Source organism: Ambystoma mexicanum, chromosome 9 (assembly GCF_040938575.1).
Source record: "Ambystoma mexicanum isolate Mex_15411 chromosome 9, UKY_AmexF1_1, whole genome shotgun sequence".
Classification (NCBI taxonomy): domain Eukaryota; kingdom Metazoa; phylum Chordata; class Amphibia; order Caudata; family Ambystomatidae; genus Ambystoma; species Ambystoma mexicanum.
This window is the reverse complement of record NC_090931.1, coordinates 796,552,701-796,572,184: the sequence shown is the minus strand read 5'-3', so window position 1 is coordinate 796,572,184 and position 19,484 is coordinate 796,552,701. Positions and strand designations below refer to the sequence as shown.

At 45.6% G+C, this 19,484-nt stretch overlaps 1 protein-coding gene across 3 annotated transcripts in view; it reads left to right on the top strand.

Annotated features, from left to right (window-relative positions):
* Positions 1–19,484, top strand: part of MAP3K13 (mitogen-activated protein kinase kinase kinase 13) — a 635,805-nt gene that overhangs the window by 450,643 nt on the left and 165,678 nt on the right. For all 3 annotated transcript variants that reach the window (XM_069615749.1, XM_069615750.1, XM_069615748.1), the window contains 2 exons: positions 6,714–6,830; positions 7,503–7,640. In XM_069615749.1, the coding sequence (XP_069471850.1) occupies positions 6,714–6,830; positions 7,503–7,640 (255 nt within the window). The remainder of the gene's footprint in view (positions 1–6,713; positions 6,831–7,502; positions 7,641–19,484) is intronic.

The window sequence follows — 19,484 nt, the reverse complement described above, 5'->3', positions numbered from 1 at the left end:
ATCATATTTGTCAATCAGTAATTGTACGTGTCATTCCATGATGGAAAATGTCTTTAGCCAATTGCTCGTACAACCTTACCAAGGATTGTAGCACTAAATGTAGTTCACGAAGAGACAAAGGAGCAGGAGGTATGCGGTTAAAGACACTGGAACAATCATAAAGAGAAGTGTCCGAATCTGGGCTGTTTTAAACAGTATTTTCCGTTGATGCACTAGTTGAAATCACCACTTCAGAATAAATCTAATTCTTGCAGAAAATCTTCCAGATTATCCTGGTTAGCATTAAGGTCCAGCTACTCCGCAGTCTTAATTTCCGTTTCTCTCCTCTCCTCTTCTCTATGGAAACTGAATATGTCTGTTTGTCAAATTTAGTCTGATCTGAGTGAATCGTTAAAATGAGCAGATTTTGGGAAGAAATCGTACTGGTTGACTGTATTTCTAACCCAATAAGGAAATCGGCGATTTTGCTTTTTGGATATGAGGGTCCCTGAATATTTTGTGCGTCATTATTGTGCAATATTGATTCTGTCGCAAATATTAATTATTTTGCCCCCACAATATAAGGATGTGTATCCGTTTCAATGTGGTCTTCTTCCTCTGTTAATGTGGCTTCTCAGATTATATTTTATTTAAAAATTTGCGTGCAGTGAGGTACTCAGTACACCTTTGTGATAGACACTTGAAGCTCTTTGCTTGGGAATTCCTCTCATAGCTCTCCCCGCACCAGCAACTTCAGCTACGCTTAGGAGTACCTTCTACGAGGCTGGAGGGCTAACCAGAAGCTATTGTTCTTCCTCTCATTCTGCCCTACCATTCTCTCTCACATCCCTGTCTAACAGCCACTTTATTAAGGAAATGTATTTACAAGCAGTCATTGCTTACCGTAGGTACTGAAGCGGCCGAGTAAGCAATGTCACCTTGCCTCAAGCTGCCTACAACTGCACTTACACCGCACATCGTGCACAGGAGGCGTTTATTCGCACTGAGAGCAATCCTGCCTTCTTTTTCTTAAACGGGCTGCATAATGTTCCATCACGTTAGACAAATCGTCACTCTGTCTTCGGGCTTGTCTCTTCTCACCATTCTAAAAAGCAAAGTCACAGCTGCATCTGCCTACAACTAAACGTGCGCCGCACAGGCTAGCTGGAATGCAAAGGAATTCCAAGGAGCATGCTATGGGACTTTTGTGTACAGACAACATTTAGGCAATATAACCCGAGCGGGGGGGGGTGGGGGGGGGTCGGGCATTACCGTAATGGTAATGCCCCTGCGGCCATAGTTAGAAGCTTTTATCGAAGCAAGGGATTTAATAAAGCCCTGGGGGCATTACACTACCCGTAATGCCCACCCTCTGAGGGTCATATTGCCATTAGTACCCCGGCATGCTGTACTGGGGTACTAAGAGCAATTTTTCTCAAGTTGAGAAACCGCGCTGCAAGCATTTCTCGACTTGAGAAAAAGAAGCATGAAAAAAATGCCCACCAGGAATCGGGGAGAAGGGAGTACATGTAGTCCCTTCTCCCTTTCCATGGTGGCCATTCGCAGAAAGAACTACGGCAGTGTTCGGAGCCTTCTTGGGAAGGTAAGGCCCGGGCGAGGGCCAATGAGCTTGTTTTTTTCTAGCTCATTGATCCTCGGCAGATACTAATGGCGATTATTATTATTAATATTATTATCATCATCATCATCTTATTGAATAATCAACTGACAATCAGCAACATCATCTTGGACACCATCGCGTTCTCCCACAAGGTGTGTGGGTTTAATAATGTTATTCCATTTAAACGCAGTGTGGGCGACCTGACTCTACACTTGTACTTCATTGGGCACAAGATCCTGTATCATTTTATCTTCCTTTACGCCACACTTGGAATTGGGGTTGAGATTCCACATAACCCATTTCCACTACGATTGTGTTTCAGAAAACATTATTTTTAATCGGAACTAATGGTCAAGACATGGGGCCTCCATTATATGTTTGCCGGTATCCCGACGGTAAATCCGGCAGGATAACGGCAAAGGGACCTACCGATTGCTGGTATTACCGGCACTGGTAATACTGGTGCCGGTGATACCGGCTGTCTTTTGCCAGTGGGGGTCCTGATTTACCTCCAGCTTTTTGCTGGAGGTAAATCAGTCAGCCCCCACTGGCAAACTTGTAGTTTGGCATGCGGGAAAAGTGGCGGTAACAGAATTACCACCACTTTTTTCCTACATTGTCAAACTTATGAGGTCCATGGTCTCACTTTTTTTAATCACACATTCTAACTTAAGTTTACCCCAATCATCAACCTTAATAGTTTTAATTTTCCAAACCTTTGCCCCAAGACTCGTATTATAATGAGATTGATATTTTCTTTTTTTAAACTTTTTTGAGAGCTTACTTTTGACCCACTGTTTGGGAGAATTCTCTGTCTAGGCTGAATTTCCTAACCTAGTGAGTCCCCCAGCAGCTTTGCTTGATTTTTGGGGTTTATTTTTTTCTCCTGCCAAGAGTGAGACTCTTTTACCCTCACTCTTGGACATGATTTGAGTGTGTTTCTTTGAACCTAGAAGTGTTTAATGGGCTATGGGGTCTTTTACTCCATAGGGTTTCATGTGTTTTTGTGATGTGTGTTACACAGCACCCTCAGTGCAGTGACACAGGGGTGTCTTAGTGACCCCCCAGTATAGGCTCCATACCCTGGGACTGACTACTGTCTCCCAGGGCATGTAAAGTCACCACCGATTTTACTAGTCTTAAATTCTGAACAGAACCAGTACAAACCATCATATTGTGGACATACTGGCTGGGGCAATTCGATTGCCCCAGGGTCTGTTAGTCGGGGGGGGCACGTCTCCGTCCCCCCTGATCGAGTTTTGGCTGGTGGCAGTGGATACTACTTTTTATATTCAACCGCGAATATTTTCCCATGGGATTTCCCATTGTTTTAGGATACTATCTTTATTTAAATATTTACGGTAGCCTAGAAAATACTGCCAGTTTATTTAATTAATATTAATTCTCTGGTTGGCATTTTTCGCCAAAACTTGATTCTAAAATAGCGTTTGTGTTCTCTTCTGTGACTCCAACCCAAGTCGAGCCCTTTGTTCGACTTTTTGGCAGGATTCTCCACAGAAGCCCTCCAAAGTGGTGCCACTATGTCTGGTGTACTTGGGAGGGGTGGAGGGGAATTTAGGCACCCTGGACTGAGTTGCCTAGGCAACTCAAGTCGCACTCCATCCTGATTGGCCCAAGTGGTGAGCCGGCCGGCCAAGCAGGGCTTTGGGGACTGGATCTTCAGAAGTTGCCACAGGACCTAAGAATCCGACGAGGGAGAAGCTGAGCCGACCTGCCACGACACCACCACCGGTGGAGCCCTGCTGGACTGCCTCACCACTTTTCCCAACGACAGAGGAGATCTCCCGCCGGAGAGTCTTCTTCCTTTGACTGGTGGGGATAACCAGTTTCACCGTCTTTTCGCTTTCCCCACGTACCTCGTGGCCGCCTTGCCCGTGCCAAGCACCCCGGCAACCGGGATACCACGTTTTACCACGACCGCGAAACCAAGGTACCACCTTTAACCGGAAAACTCTGTGGCTGGTTTCTTCCCTGGTAGTGCAACGACCTTCATCTTTCCTCCAAGTCGAGATCTTCTCTTCCCCTGGACGACGACGCAACTTGCACCCACTACCAGGAACAACTGCCACCGCTGGAGGATCCTTCCCCCTTAAGGTACCGTGTCCCGCCTGGCTTCTTTAGCCCCCGGCTTTCGAACCTGGGTTAGCCTGGGATACCTTGGCTAAACTTTTCTAAGCCTCTCTAAACTCTTCTTGAACCCTCTGCAAGACTTTCTAAGCCTAGTGTAACTGTGTGATCTTGGGCGCATTTGTGCTCTGCTCTCTCGAAGAGTGGGCCCGGCCTTTGGACTTTGGCTCATCAGTGACTTTTTGCTCTCTGCTTTGCTAACAGTGTTCCTGAACCATAGAGTGGTGTACTTCTTCATATTCTTTCCCCCCCCCTTTCTCGCAAACTTATTAGAGTGCAATCTAGTTAAGCGCTCACCTCTGTATGAAAATAAGTGGTGTTTTACTGTGATTTATCTAATAGGGAAAAAGGGGTGTATATCATAATAGTAACTGTGTTTAGGATAAGTTTACAATAAGAGTGCTGGAGTGTTTCAACTGTGTGTTTTTAAATAAATAATTATATACTTTGATACCAAAGCTCTGGTCAGTGTTTGCTTGTATTATTGTATCTGAGTGCCTATTGAGTGTACTTTGCATACTGCCTAACTCTTCTTGAGGGAAGTCTGACTGCTCAGCCACAGCTACCAGGTAAATCTGGGTGGTATAGACTGCTACCAAGTGGGTTTACTGCCAACACCTGTAGTCTTAAATCCTTTGCAGTGTTCCCTAAGGGAACTGCACAGGTTTCTGCCTAACACCCACCCTAGTGAACCATGCAGGTGACAACTGGAGTTCATCGGTTTTCCCCTCATAGGTTTGAATGGAGAAACACCTGTGGTACTATGGGGTGCCATCCTATTGCTCATTCGTGCTTTCTAAACTGCCACCATCGAGTCTATATTGTGCTAATTTTCAGTGTCCAATAGATGCCTTCACTGATAACGCTGTTCAATCTCTTTATTAGGGTGTTGCATCCTAACTGTCATGCAGCTGCAAATTTCCATGCAAGTCCCTTCATTGAAGAAAGTATTTCCTTACCTTCCCTGATACAAACTGAGGCCCATTTGGCACTGATACCCTCATCAGGTTAACCGTTACCCGTGAAATCAGTTTCCATTGAACGAGTAAGCCTTTCTGACAAACCTTGTCAACAAAATGGACATCAGGTAAATAGAAAACATAATCAATGATCACAATGACAAATTATCTTCCACTACCAACCTACTTGGGATGTCCTTTGGGAAAAGGAAAGAGGATCACTAGCCCCTGGTTAACCGCCTGACTCTTATCACATGTTATACCAGGGTAGGAGCTCTTGAGAAACCTTTCCACATTCAGGCCCACTACTGGTCACCAGCACACATTTTGTTACAGTAATACCTGAATGACCCTTATGGGCAATGGTGACCAAAGTGTTCTGCAAGCGTTTTATGGGAATCGATGCAATTTTCATGACTAGCCAATCACCATTCAATGTCAGTTCTTTTTTTGACTTCCCAAAAGTACAAACTATTCTCCTTGAATAAAATAGTGTCAGGCCAATGTGTTAATGCCCATAAAAAGAAAATCTGTGATCCAGTCCTCATTGACAGGCTAATGCCATCCTGCGAAAGGAACACCACACGCTTCCCTTAATGCTAAACTGAACACCACAAATGTGTGAGCAGACTATCACACTTGGAAAGTAATCTTGGCAAGCAATCATCAAAACAGTTAATATTTCCAGGTAAAAAAAACATCTGCAGAATCAAATTCTTGTAACCAATCCTTGACAGTCCCCCAGCACACAGGACATCTACTAAGGGCTTCTGGTCACTTCTGAGATTAAACATTCACCCCACGTGTACTCCCTGAGGCAAGCTGCACCCAGTACTTCTTCATTACCATTACCCGAATACCTGGTGTTGGAGTCTAACAGCACTCGAGAAGAAAATTATATTAATTTTTCTTTTTTTCTACTCTGTGACAACATAGCCTTCAATGCCCAATCTCTCCATGCTTGTGTCGACGATGGAAAGGGCCATGTGACCGAACCCTCTGTGCTGGCTGCAGCATATATGTTCTCCTTGCTCTCATTAAAGGCTTAGTTGAAATCTGCATTCCATTCAAATTCAACTTCAGAACTCTAAAAGAATTGCATAGTCCCTGGAAGATTCTGTACATTCCTACTCTACAATCCAGCAACACATACTTATTTCAAGGAATTGATGCATTCCTTCTTGGCTTCTTGGTATCCACCTTGGTATGGTAACCTTTTCCCTGAACTACGTTTCCCAAATAGTTGACTTTGCATCCCAGAAATGTGGATTGGTTATTTGCAATTGTTAACCCCTTATTCTACAGTTGGGCTGGTACCTGTGTAAGATGTCTATCATTTTCCTTCACATCTTTCCTCTATATGAGGATGTTGTCTTGCAACACTAAGATACACAGAATCCTTTTGAGCAGGCTCTGCATAAGGCACGGGAACGTAGCTTCTGAAGAAGCCAACGCAAAGGGTGTCCTGCAATACCTAAACAAACCAAACATTTGTACGAATGATATGACTGAATTTGACTGTGCGTGTACAATAAAGGAACCGGGTTGTAAGCCCCAGAGAAGTCAAGAAGTTGAGAAAACACTAGCACTTCTGATATTAATGAGCATCGCAGAACTTACCCTTGCAATAGATGTCTCTCAGCCGAAACCTTTTTGTTCTGTAACCATAGAGACAGACATTCTATTTTCCCCATCACGTTTAATGGAAAGCAAAATCAATAGGAAAAACTGAAGTTTAAAGTTAACCATTGTGTCATGTTTATAGTCCCCAATGATAAGTACCTCTTCTGGCAGCAGATATCCTCATCGAGATAATATTAGAATAGGATGTATGTAACTGCTAAGCCTTTATATACAGAATGTTGCAATAAACACTATAACCTTCTGCATTATTGCAAACCCTCAAATTAATAATGCCAAAGGAATCTCAAATTACACCGTCTTCCCCAGTAATGTGTGTGCAACACTGTCAATGCACTGATCCTAAATTTGTTTTTCGTTAATAGGCACGCACTGGACATACGAGAGCACTATGAAAGAAAATTGGAGCGAGCCAACAACTTGTACATGGAACTCAGCGCTATCATGCTGCAGCTGGAGGTCAGGGAAAAGGAGCTCATCAAGTAGGTCTGCGTGACAGTGGATGTACATGAGACTAATGTACAGGACATTACGAAACACCCTTGTATTTGTTGTTCTTACATGTTGTCATGTCACTGGGCTAGATATTATTGCCTATGTGTTCCTGTCTGGGTGTGGTAAAAATTGGAAGTCATCTCATGTTTTATCTAAAATGTAAATGCTGATTTGAAATTGGTTGTGACAGTGATTGGAACAGTGGGATCCTTCATACTTATCTAACAAGGCTGCATACCTTTGCTGTGAATACTCAGAGCACAGTCGCAACAATGAGTTTCAGGTATCCACCAAATGCAATAGTAATGGGGATTAATGCAAAGTGGGCATGTGCAACTGACAAAACCAATTTGAAATATCATTGAAAATAGTCAAATAAACCCTTCACCTTTTTCTCTTATGCCATCAAGGGTAAATGTGAACATCTGCAACAGATATAGACATGCATGAATATAAGAAATCCCCAAACTGCCCCCTGCTTCCATTTCCAAATTCCAGTGATGAATAGGTGAGAATAATATAGCCAGTTATTCCGGACAAAGGTGGAGCACAATTGAAATGCACAGTTAGAGAGTTTTTATTTTAACACAACTTCTCTTTTATATTTGGACAAAAGAGGATTGAGAATTTGCTGGTGTGATGTTTGTTTCATGTTTCAGACGCGAGCAAGCAGTAGAAAAGAAGTATCCAGGAACATACAAGCGATACCCCCTGAGGCCCATTGTCCACCCAAATACTGTCGAGAAGTTGATCAAAAGAAAAGGCACACTTCATAAAACAGGGGTTCAATGCAAACGGTAAGAAGATGCTCTTTTTGTATTTGTCCAAGTTGTTGGGATAATGAAAGGCGCTGCTACAGAGCATGAGACTAGGAGCTTTGCCAACATCCTTTCGTTGCAGTCGTGTAATGCGTGCAACGCCCAGTTGAAGGTTGGGTTCTTGATTCTGTTGGACTTGTCTGCAGCATTTGATACCATAGACCACTCCATCCTCTGTCGTCGTCTTGGTGATGTTGGCGTTTCCAGCACTGTGCTCTGTTGGTTTAGATCTTGTCTTTCAAATAGTTCACCGATGCTCTCCCTTGCCATTTAGGTGTACTCCAACTGCTGTTACTTCTGGGGTCCCTCAGGAATCAGCATCTGCCCTTTATTTTTTAAATGTTTATGTCCGTCCACTAGCCAGTCTTATCCACTCCCACAGGTGTCATTTTTATTCTTATGCAGACGACACCCAGTTGATCCTTCGTGTTGATCAGTATCCCAATCAGGCTGTTTCGCGCTTGAGGAGCTGCCTGGCGGACATTGGGGAGTGGATGAATATGACTTGGTTGAAATTAAATGGGTACAAGACAGAGGTTTTTGTGGTTTGACCACCAGCAGCTTGGTCGCTTTGGTCCTCTGAGATTTGGCGTTCCTCTCTTGGGGCACTCCCCACTCCAGTTGACTCCGTAAAGAACTTGGGACTTAACTTTCTGCGCCTCTTTCTCCTGATTTGCAAATTAGCACCAGATGAAGTGCGGGCTACTTTAAACTCAGAATGCTTACAAAAAGATTATTTGCTTTACGGGGACCTGTGGTCACTTCATCTGTATTGGGGATTATGGACTACTGTAATGGGACTTTGTTGGCTCAGCCTAAATTCCATCTGAGCAGGATCCAAATCATGAATAACTCAGCAGCTCAGCTGGTGGCTGGGCTACCTAAGTACACACATGTTTCTACGGTGCTTCGTAGACTGCATTGGCTTCCGGTTGAGAGACGGGTCTAGTGCAAGGCATTATGCAAAGGCAATATAGACTCCGCATCGGCTGAAGAAGAAAAGAGTCCATATTCAAGCCTGCATCTCTGCGGCATCCAACAACACGGCCAAACTTTTCAAAGTATGTAAGGAGCTGCCCAACCCTACTGCAACCTCATCCTCTATTGCACTAGGGGTGTCACGGTATTCGTTTTATGACGGTACGATAACCTTCTTGCCAAATGACGGTATATCATGGTTATCGCGATATAGCAGGTGGAGTTAACTGATCTTAACAAATATTTTCTAAAAGGTCATAAATTGACAGATTTATCATCACAAACAAAACCAGGCACCCAGGGCCAGAATTGGGCTTTTCAACATACTTTCCACTGAAATGCCTTGCTTCCACCAAACACAAACACACGTGTGGAGAGGAGGGGGTGGAGTGGAGGCCTGCTGCAACTGGCAAAGCAAACTGAAAAGCTTTTCTTAAGTGGTCATTTAGGCTTTTTGCTTCCCCACTGGCTACTGGTGAAGATGAACATGTTGCCATCTTGATAACCTGCATGCCACAGATCAATGGAGGCTGATGGTAGTATACGCTTGTGCACATACACACACACACACACACACACACGCACTTTCTTTTTACGTTACAGCCTTTAGTTTACTTGCGGGCCAAAAGGTGTTCAGTAATCACTGACATGTTACCCTTTGGTATGGCAGCAGGGAATACCCACAGAGATGAGTGAATTTCGCAGTGTGACTTATTATATGTAAATTCAATGATAGAACCAGGGAAATCCCCCATTGCCATATGTTTAGAGAACATTATCCATTATAAATATATAAAACCCAAAGCTGCCACCCCAAAGTAAACCCTTTTCCTTCTTGGCACTGTATCTATTCTTCCTATTGCTAACATCTTGATTTTGTGTAAGGCACGTGTGGTTTATGGAATGGCATTAAAAACTGCTCCAACTGAAACTACTTGGCAGACGGCACATCCAACAGTGCAAAACCAAGACTGTGCAGCAATTGCTTACTGCAGCCTTTCCAAATCAGATTGAAAAGCACACTTAACGGTATGAACGGTATAACGGTATAAATAATGTGACGGTTATTATTGTTCAATTAAGTGGTTCACGGTATCTTTAACGGTATACCGTTACATCCCTATATTGCACCCACCCAGGCCCTTTGCAGGGCTCTGGCTGCACACTTCACAGCCAAAACACAGGACATCCTGTCCTCTCTCTCCTCTGCACCCACTCATGCACCAATATCTCCTGGGCACCCCTTGGGCGCCCCACCACCCCCCCTCTTCTCTCCTCCCTCCCCCATCACACCTGAGGTTTATAGACGAATCCAGTCTATGAAAGCCTCTTCCAAACAGGTGGACACTTGCCCCTCCAAAACCATTAAGGATAACTTTGACCCTCTAGCTCCAGCCTTGGCACACCTCTGCAACCTCTCCTTGACCACTGGAGTTTTCCCCACTTCCCTCCAGCATTCTCTTGTGCAACCTCTGCTCAAAAAACCCTCTGCTGACCCTTCTATTCCGGCTAACTATCGCTCGATCACCATCACTCCTTTCCTGGGCAAACCCCTGGAGAAGTTGTCTAGCTCTCAGCTTACCCTCCACTCTGAATCTGTTGGTTGTCTCCATGACCATCAGTCTGGCTTTAGAGCATCCAGAGGCACGTAAACTGCTCTTCTGAACACCTGTGAAGACCTGCTCTCAAACCTTGACTCCAACTCTCCCTCTCTCCTCATTCTCCTTGACCTCTCCTCTGCTTTTGATACAGTAAACCACAATATACTGATCACCCATCTCTGTGATACCCTGGAAATCACAGATCAGGCCCTGGCATGGCTTGCATCTTTTCTCTCTGACAGTCCTTCCTAGGTGGAACTTGGGTCCTTTCTTTCCGCTATCACTCTCTACTTGTGGTGTCCCCCAGGGATCTAATCTATCCCCCTGGTTTTTCAATGTCTACCTGACGCCTTTGACCCACATAATCTCTGCCTTCACCTCCAACTTTCCGTGTTATGCGGATGACACACAGCGCTCTTTCAGGCTACCCTCAGCCTCTTCCTAGTCCTCCTCACTCATTCCTGACTATCTGTCCACAACACAGTTCTGGTGTGCTGCTAACAGTCTCTGCCTTATTGCCAGCAAGACAGAGATCGTCCTCATTGGGACCCCTGCTCCCACTTTCCCACTCTCACTCTGGCCGGCCTACCTCGGTCCTGCGCTCCCACCCACCAGTGAGGCTAAACATCTGGGGTTCATCTTGGAGTCTACTCTCTTCTCACATCTCGGACATGTCCAAAAAGTCTCACTACCAGTTGCACCTCCTCGGAGGTATTCTACCTTTTCTCACCTTCCCCCAGAGGCTCACTGTCTCCTGGGCCCTGGTTCTCTCCAGACTGGACTACTACAGTAGTCTTTCTCAATCTTCCTACTTCTACTCCCCGACCTAGGCAACTTATCCAGAACAGAACCACAAGACTTATCCTTGGCCTCAAGCCCAGGGACTGCATCGCTCTGGCGCTGAAATCACACCACTGGCTCCCCGTGGCTGCAAGGATCAATTTCAAGTCCCTCTGCATAGTCCACAAGGCCTTCTGCGGCCAGGGCCCGCACTACCTACAATGCTCTCTTGCTAAATACTCTCCTTCTAGAGCCCTCCGCTTGGCCTCCTCCAACCCTCTTCGGGTGAGCCGTTTCTCCAAACAGGGATTTTGGGGTAGATCCTTATCCTCTGCAGGTCCCTCCCTCTGGCACAGCCTACCTACCTCTCTCCATCTTGAGCAGGACCTCCTTAAGTTCCAGAAAATCCTCAAGACCTACCTCTTCTCTTCCTCCGTCTCTCTCCCTCTCTCCTGCTTACCTCCTTTCTCCTCATTTCTTTCTCTTCCCCAACCTGCTCAGTTCACTGACTGGTCCCCTGGTGCACCTCCAGAGCCTCACAGGTCTCAGGCTCCCTTGCCAGTCCTGCACTTGCCTCCGGGCCTCAGCACTCTGCCTGGCACTGCTGCAATATGCTACATGAGGGGCAACCACTCTGCACTCAACCCAGGCACCTGCTGGACTGGGCGCACTTGTTCCCCTCCCTCGCACTCCCTGTTATGCGCGCTTGACGTCCTTGACGTTGAATGTTCTAGGCCTTGCAAGTCTGTCTGTCCGGTCCTCCCTCTGTCCCACCTCCCTAGCTTGCTCGTGCTTGAAATACTCATGCATAGGCACATTGGATGACCAACTCCCAAGCAACCTGAAATGTTGCCAGGCCACTACTGTAGTTTATTCTTTTTTATGCTCCTCCCACCCCTCCCCCCTTTCTCCCCTCACTCTTTGTCATGCACTTCACTAGTGTATATGCCTCTGGCCTAGTATGCTAGCTTTTGTTGTTGGACCATTCGGAATCTTCAAGGTGTAAGAATGATGACTGTTTTCCCTTGTTCCCTTCCCACTTGAAGCGCTTTGAACCACTTCATTTGTGTATAAACGCTTTACAAATAAACAATTACAATCTCTTCTTTTGAACAATCACCAACACAAGTAACATATCTGCTACAGATCCATTTTGGGGAGAAGCAGTGTGGCTCCTGTGACTTCACGGCAGAATTCCCCATACTACTTAGAGATTGGACTGCTGAAGTTAGGGAATATCACTTGTGACTTGGTTCCATCTTTACTGGATCACTTTACTTTCCTCCTTTGTTGATTTAAGTGAATGAATGCATTGTGAGGACCTATCGTGACTGTATATATGTTTATTATTGAGTGTTGTGCAATATTATCACCTGCATGTTTCATTATTTAGTGTGTTTTCAAGGCCTAGAATAAATACTGTGTTGTATACATTCCTGTCTAAATTAAATTATTGTTGCTTCACCATGTGGACTGATTGTGGACCTCTGACCCCACTCACACTCTCCTGAGACTAGCTTTGACTGTTCTTCACATTTACCTTGAATGGGTTTTGGCTAGCCTCTCAGAGTTCCAATGTTCACTATAACTACAATGGCCTCCTAAAATCTGTACACCAGGCCAGATTCTAGAAGTCCATCTTAACAGTACTGAAAGTAATGCATTCCAAATGTGACCACGGCTCCCAATTCTGTGAACCTCCTGCTATCAAGTGTCTTCCTGTATTTCAAGAGATTTAATTTCCCTTTACTTTTTTTTTATATAATGAGCCAGCACACCCCACCTTATGTGGAGTGCTGGGGAGGTGCATTGTATCCCCTTTCTCACTTACCTGGTAACATTTATGTTACAAATACAAGTTAACTTGAATGGCTGGTGGCAGTGTAACTACTTTCATGACTTTTAGTCATTATTACTTGCAGGCTGTCAAATCAGCTGCGTTAGTGCACAGGAGGGTCACCATTCTGCTAGAACGGCGGGCTTCTTCTTTTTTCGCCATTTCTTGTTTGCTTGTTGTTTCTTAGGTCTTCTTCTGCCCTTTTCGGTAGGAAAGAACTTGGTTGTCATTTTGCCTTTGGCAGTAATCCTTTGTAATCCTCCAGAGTGTCTGAGAACACCGGAAGCGAAGGATGAGTCAAAAACTCTGCAGCCCTTTATTTTTCACCGTGGCTTAAAGGAAACAATTCCTACTGGGGAGCTGGTTGTCCTGATTGGACAGCCAGACCGACCCTTTCGGCAAACTGCAGGGAGAGTTTGCAGAAGTTGTGCTGTAGTTCCTGATAAATACTCCGATCCTGGAAGCTGACAAGTTGACCACTGGAACCAAATCCGAAGAGGAAGATGAAGAAATGACAGCTGTAACCATTTCCAACAACAAGAGAGCCTGCTGTGTAACTGTAGCTTTGAAGTAATCCTTCCTTCCAATTGACCTGGTGGTCCCGAAAATGTCTCCTATCAAGAGGGGTTCCATGTGATAATGTCCCTGTAAAAAGGCTGTGTGGCAAAATTGTTGCAGCAAAAAAGCTGTGGTTTGCGGCGACATTATCGCTGTGATCCTGCAGGGTTTTTTCTCCCCACACAAATGGTCACCATACATAATGTTGCCACAGCCTTTTCTGGTGACTATATGCATGGTGACCATTTGTGTGGGGATAATGTTACTGGATACTCCCAGAGTCTGGTGTGACCCACTAGTCTGAAGAAGACCTGCATTTTGAGCCATCCCTCGACGTGCTGTGACGTTGCTGGGTTGCAAACCGCCACTACCTAGGGACATCGAGTGAGAGTGCGGTACTTGGTCTTCCGAAGTCCGAAGCTTTGGTGGACTCCTACTGAACCTCAGAATCCCTGAAGTCCCCTCACCAGAGTGCAGGACTGAGAGAGTGAAGAGAATCCGATCGGCGACCTTCGTACTTCATCATTTACCAAATCCACAGAGCCTCGAGAAGCTGCAAAGAATACTTTGATGGTAGCCTCCCCCGTCGATGACTGCCACCAGTTTTCCTTCAATGTCCATTTCTTCAGTCTGCTGACCAAGAACCGGATCCTGTACTGCAGCATCCTGAAAGCATCCACCCAGAAGCCCTTTCTTTCTGCTGAGGTACTGTGTTGACTTGGGTAATACTTACCTTATGTCTTGTGTGAATCCTGTAAGGCTGAGTGGGTGATTCGAGTGTTTGGGAGTTTGCCCACACCATTCGCCCAGGCCTAATGCTGGAACGCATATACAAAACCTTCTATGAAGGCCCTGAACACTTTTAAATTACTCTGAAGCTAATACTTGTTGAAGAAGATATCCTCTGGAACTCTGTCTTTCCTGTACCTAACCCCTTATCCTGACCTGCCTACAGCTGGCTCTTATCCCACTAGGGTCCCTCTTCTGCTTCTGAGAAAACTCATTCTATTGAGTAGGGAAGGACTTTGATGATAAGGCTTCTGTCTTGAAAATATCACAAGTGTTGAACTTGCGTGTAAAGAAGTTGGTGTGGTAACAGTATCTCTGTAATAGAATAAGTTACAAAGTGTCTAAAAGTTATTACTTACCTTTAAGTTGCTGGTTGCTCTTTTAAAAAGTATAGAAGTTATTTTACTAGTTTTGAATTGTGTTCCATTCTTCTAAAAAAGTAATATTGGTAGTAAAACGTATTTGTATGATGCTAGCAACCTTGATGCTGTAATTTTAAACGAAATTAGGTGTTGATTTTAGACCTTCTAAAATTGTATTTTTAGAAGTGCAGGATTTACTAGTTTTATCCAACTGCTCACAGTTCGTGTGGTCTATATATGTTTGTGCTGCTAATTGTTTTTTAAACCTTGTACAACCTTCATTGCCTTGCACGTGATGCGAGCGAACAACAGTTCCCATATGAATCTGTAGTACACCCGCTTTCTTATTCCGGTGTCAGGCGCGTCAGCGTCAGTTTGTCCCGGTTAGTGTCTGGGAAGTGATTGTTGCTTAAAACATAGTTGCTGAACGTTTTTGTTCTTTCTGGTATGTGCACATTATTAAAGTACATTGTTTATAGTCATCTACTGAAAGAATGACATCACGTTGTGACCACCTTGCAAAGGAACCACCAGGAAAGATTAGCTGCTACTTCCTGCAAGCCACTGTGGGTACCAATCACTCTACATTTAAAGAGTTTTGAATAACTAAGCAGTGCCCACCCTCAATTTACTGGATCCTACACAGATAAATGTACCCACTGTCTCTCAGCATGACATTTATTTTATTCGCTCTGAACATATTGGCCTCCCACTTTGCACTTCAGCTGACCAAGATGTAAATATGTTTACACAATTATTGGCTAATAATTGTTTTTTAAAATCTTCATCCTATAGTCGATGTTAGGGAGATTTATCATTATTGTGCTTCATCCCCTCTCCTAGTGAGACCCCAGTACTTTTTGCTGGACTTCTGGACCTTTTTCTTTTAATCATGAATGAATGGAGCCTTTCTCCACTCATTCATTCTTGTGGGCTCTGTCTTTTGGAACTATGTTCTTTGCAATCTACCTGTAACCTCCCCCGAGGCAAAAAACCTCAGGGTCATCTTAGACTCCACATTCTCCTTCTCTCCTCACATATCTGACGTCTCTAAGAAGTCACACTACCAGCTGCACCTCCTCAGAGGTATTCTTCCTTACCTCTCCTTCCCCTAGAAGCTCACTGTCTCCAGAGCCCTGGTTTTCTCTAAGCTGGACTACTGTAACAGCCTCTATCTAAATCTGCCTGCCTCTACTCTCAGCTCTCTGCAACTCATCCAGAACAGGACTGCAAGACTTGTCCTTGGCGTCAAGCCCAGGGACTGTATCTCTCCAGGACTGGAATCTCTGCACTGGCTCCCAGTGGCTGTGAGGATTAAGTTCAAAACCCTCTGCATTGTCCACAAGGCCTTCTGGGGCCTGGGGCCAAAATACCTTCAACTCTCTCTTCCTAAATATCTTCCTTCTCGAGCTCTTCGCTCATCCGCCTCCAACTCCCTCAGGGTCAGCCGCTTCTCCAAGCAACGATTTGGGGGTAGATCTCTCTCCGCGGCAGGGGCCTCCCTCTGGAACAGCCTTCCTGCCTCCCTGAAACTTGAAGAGAACCATCTCCAGTTCCGGAAGCACCTCAAAACCTTCCTCTTTGCTTCTGCTTTCTCTCCCCCTCTCCCGTGCTAAATTCCTGACTGAAACTGCACTGAATCTGCAACTGGGCCACTCTCACCGATCTCGGTCCCTGACCCAGCCACTCTCCCCTTGCACTGCCTCCCTGGCAACCCCTGCACTGCGGGACTGTCTCTGTATCCCTACAGCCCCCCCTTCCCAGCACTTGTCTGCACTTACCTTGCACTTGCCACCAGCTGGCCCTTATTACTTATCCTGTTATTCTACTACCCCTGTACTGCACTTTCCCCTCTCCCTTTCCCCTTGCACTTTCCCTTCCCCTCCACCCATGCACTTGCGCGATCTGAATGACACCTGGCCTAGTAAGATCGTTGTCTGTCTTCCCTTTGTCCCCCCTCCCTGCCTCGTCGTGCCTTGAAACACTTGTGTATAGGTGCGTTACAAATGCCATATCATATCATATCATACTATGGAGTTTGTCTGCTCCATAGCTTTTAAAGGCATCCGTATTTTACTACTACAGCACACAGCTCGTCATGGGCAGTGTTGCTGGGGGCCCTTATGGTCCTCCTTTAAGATTCTTTTTCTATATCCTTAAGTAACTGCTGTTCAGAGATACTTAGTGTCGCTCCCAAAACTCTATAGTCTGAGAGATTGGCACACACCGCCTTCAGTGGAGTGCCAAAGGGGTACTTAATATCCCCCTTCTCTCTGCTCCTGTGACTTTTTAGTCACATAGACAATTGCCTAGTTATGGCTGGTGGCAGTGGACGTGTTCCAACAACTATTGTGTATTTATTATACCAGAGACTATGTCAATTTACTCAGTAGTGCACAATAGGGGCACTCAAGTACCAACTTGAGGCCCTCCCTTCTTTTTTTGGCATTACTTGCATGGTTGTTCTTTGTTAGCCCTTGTATCATTCTGGGAGGGGGAGGTCTGTGGTTGTTTGTTTTGCATTTGGCAGTGTGAGAAACCTGAAGGTGTCTCACCCGCTAGTCCCCAGAGATCTGTCCTCCAGGTGGCCAGGACACGGCCCTCGCTATTGGATCCAGTTCCTGGGGGTGGAGCAGCGGGGGAAGATCACCTGGATGGGGGTGTCTTCAGTGAGTGGAAGTGGGACACCGGAAGTTGAAATGAAGTACCCCCTCCCATTAACCTGTTCCCCATCCTCCCCTGTAGGATATTTAGAAGCTCTACCCTCCTTTTCCCACACAAACACTTTCTTACACCGTGAAAGACAGATTAACACCTGAGCCGTTTACCTGACATGTCCCAACACAAGAGTCAGGCAGAGTCAGGCCATTGACAGCTACACACACTTGACAGCCCTTTCCCTTTCCCACAGGGATAAAAGGCGGAACACGAGAGCACACTTTATGCAAGGCCAAACGCACAAAGAAGCAGCTATTCCAGAACGGCAGTTCAAACTAAGAAGAAAGGCAGCAAAACCTGAAAGGACGACAAGGAGGGAAGTGCCCTTGCTCTTTTCAACCCAGACCTGCAAAACCTCTGTGGAAAAAAATCATAAGACTGGGAACGACAGCTGGCATGTGGTATAAGGGATGTCAACGGTGCACGAGGCGCTCCCGCACTGATAGCCAAAGTGGGGAGATGTGCCTGCTACTGTGGAATTGGCCTTGACTCGAGAGACAAACGCTGACAGGTTCAGCACAGCTGGTGAGTCGGAGGGAGCTGATAGTAAGCCGGGCTGTGTTGAGTCGAAGGTTGCAATCGGCAACATTTGATGAACTTAAGGAACTGGTGAGTGTTTGAACTTTTGGTAAACCCCCAATGAATGTCCAGCTACAGAGTGGTCAGGCGCCGCAGGAGCACTCATTCCAAGGACTCTGGCTGATCCCCTTTTTTTGCTTAAACTACAAGTACCAGGAGGCCTTGGAGAGGACAGCATGAGGGGTCAGAGTGGCCCTACAAGGGTCACGTCAAATCCCTTGTACAATCGAAAGTCTCTGACCCATTGTCAAGAGGAAGTAAATCCCCTGCTGTGATAAAGGAAAGTGAACTGTGATTATGTATTTGGCAAACATGAACCTGGCTGAGAGATGCCTACGAATTGGGGTGAGCAGTGACACACCCGCGAACATTGTGTCGACAAGAGTGAACCCGGCTGAGGGATGTCCACAGTGAATAATTATTTAAAAAGACATTAAGGCTTTTTACTAATATTGTGAGTGAAAGGCTGTAGTGAACCCGAAAGAGTGAGCCCACGTTGCAAGAATGATCAGAGTCCGGCAGAGGGAGATCCAAGGGGTGAAGAGCAATCACCCAAAGTGACACAATACCAAAGGAACTTTTGTTTGTTTATGGTCCAGAAAGCCTTCCAAGACAAGATTTTTTGGTGTAAAAGAGACTTGGCCCCAGACGGTCCTGGTATTGTCAAAAGGAACTGTAAACCTTGTGCTGGAGAGGCCCAGGAGTGTGCTGTGCTCAGGAGTCCTGCCTTGTCCCGTTCTAAAAACGTGGGGAAGGGAGACCCCAGCCATACCATCCTGACTTATCATTTTGAGAACACTTCTTTCTTTTCTGGTGAACATTATCCCACACTATTTTGTAACTTAGCGGTAAGGATTGGCAATAGGTTTTTTTGTATAGGCCATTTTTATTTGACAAGACGCCACTAGGACTGCCTTATTATTATTTTATGGTCGTAGCTTGCTCCCATCTTAGTTTTAGTTTTAGATTAGGCTTTTATCTCGACCAATATACAGTTTTATAATTGAACTGTGAACACTTGTGTCTCTTTACTATTGCCACCATGAGTACCTCACAGCGGGAATGATTAGGTATCCCTGCCTAGGCTCCAGAGTGTCTGGGCAGGCAGGAAGTGGGGGTGGAGTCTTCCACCCCCTGTCCTTTGTCTGCCAGAGTGCCTGAATAGGTCCAGTTCCCACAGGGGGTCTGACTGCCCTGATTTGACAGCCACACGCCCCTTTCTGTAAAATGCTGAGAGAGATTGCAGAGCAGTGTGTGCTGGACCTGTATAAAAGGTGAGGCTTCTGGCGTGTAAAGCAAGTTGACCACAGGAAACAGAAATAACTGAAGAAGATGACCAGAGATGCCTGCAGATCCTTTACATGACCGTGAAGCAACCACTGCTGTCCTGACCCCGTTTTCTATGCGACGGAGGAGCCCTGAAGAGCACTCCTTCCCTTTGGCTGGTGGAAACAATCGGTCCCAAGATGAACTTTGAAACGAGCCATCTCCTGAGGTCCTAGGAGCTTCCAGAGCTCTGGAAGCCCAATACCAGGAGACCTGCTGCTCATTTTCAGTGCATCTTGGTGGAAAGGCCGAATCCGTCCAAATCTTTCCTTAGCCTGTAAGGACACTCAAGAGA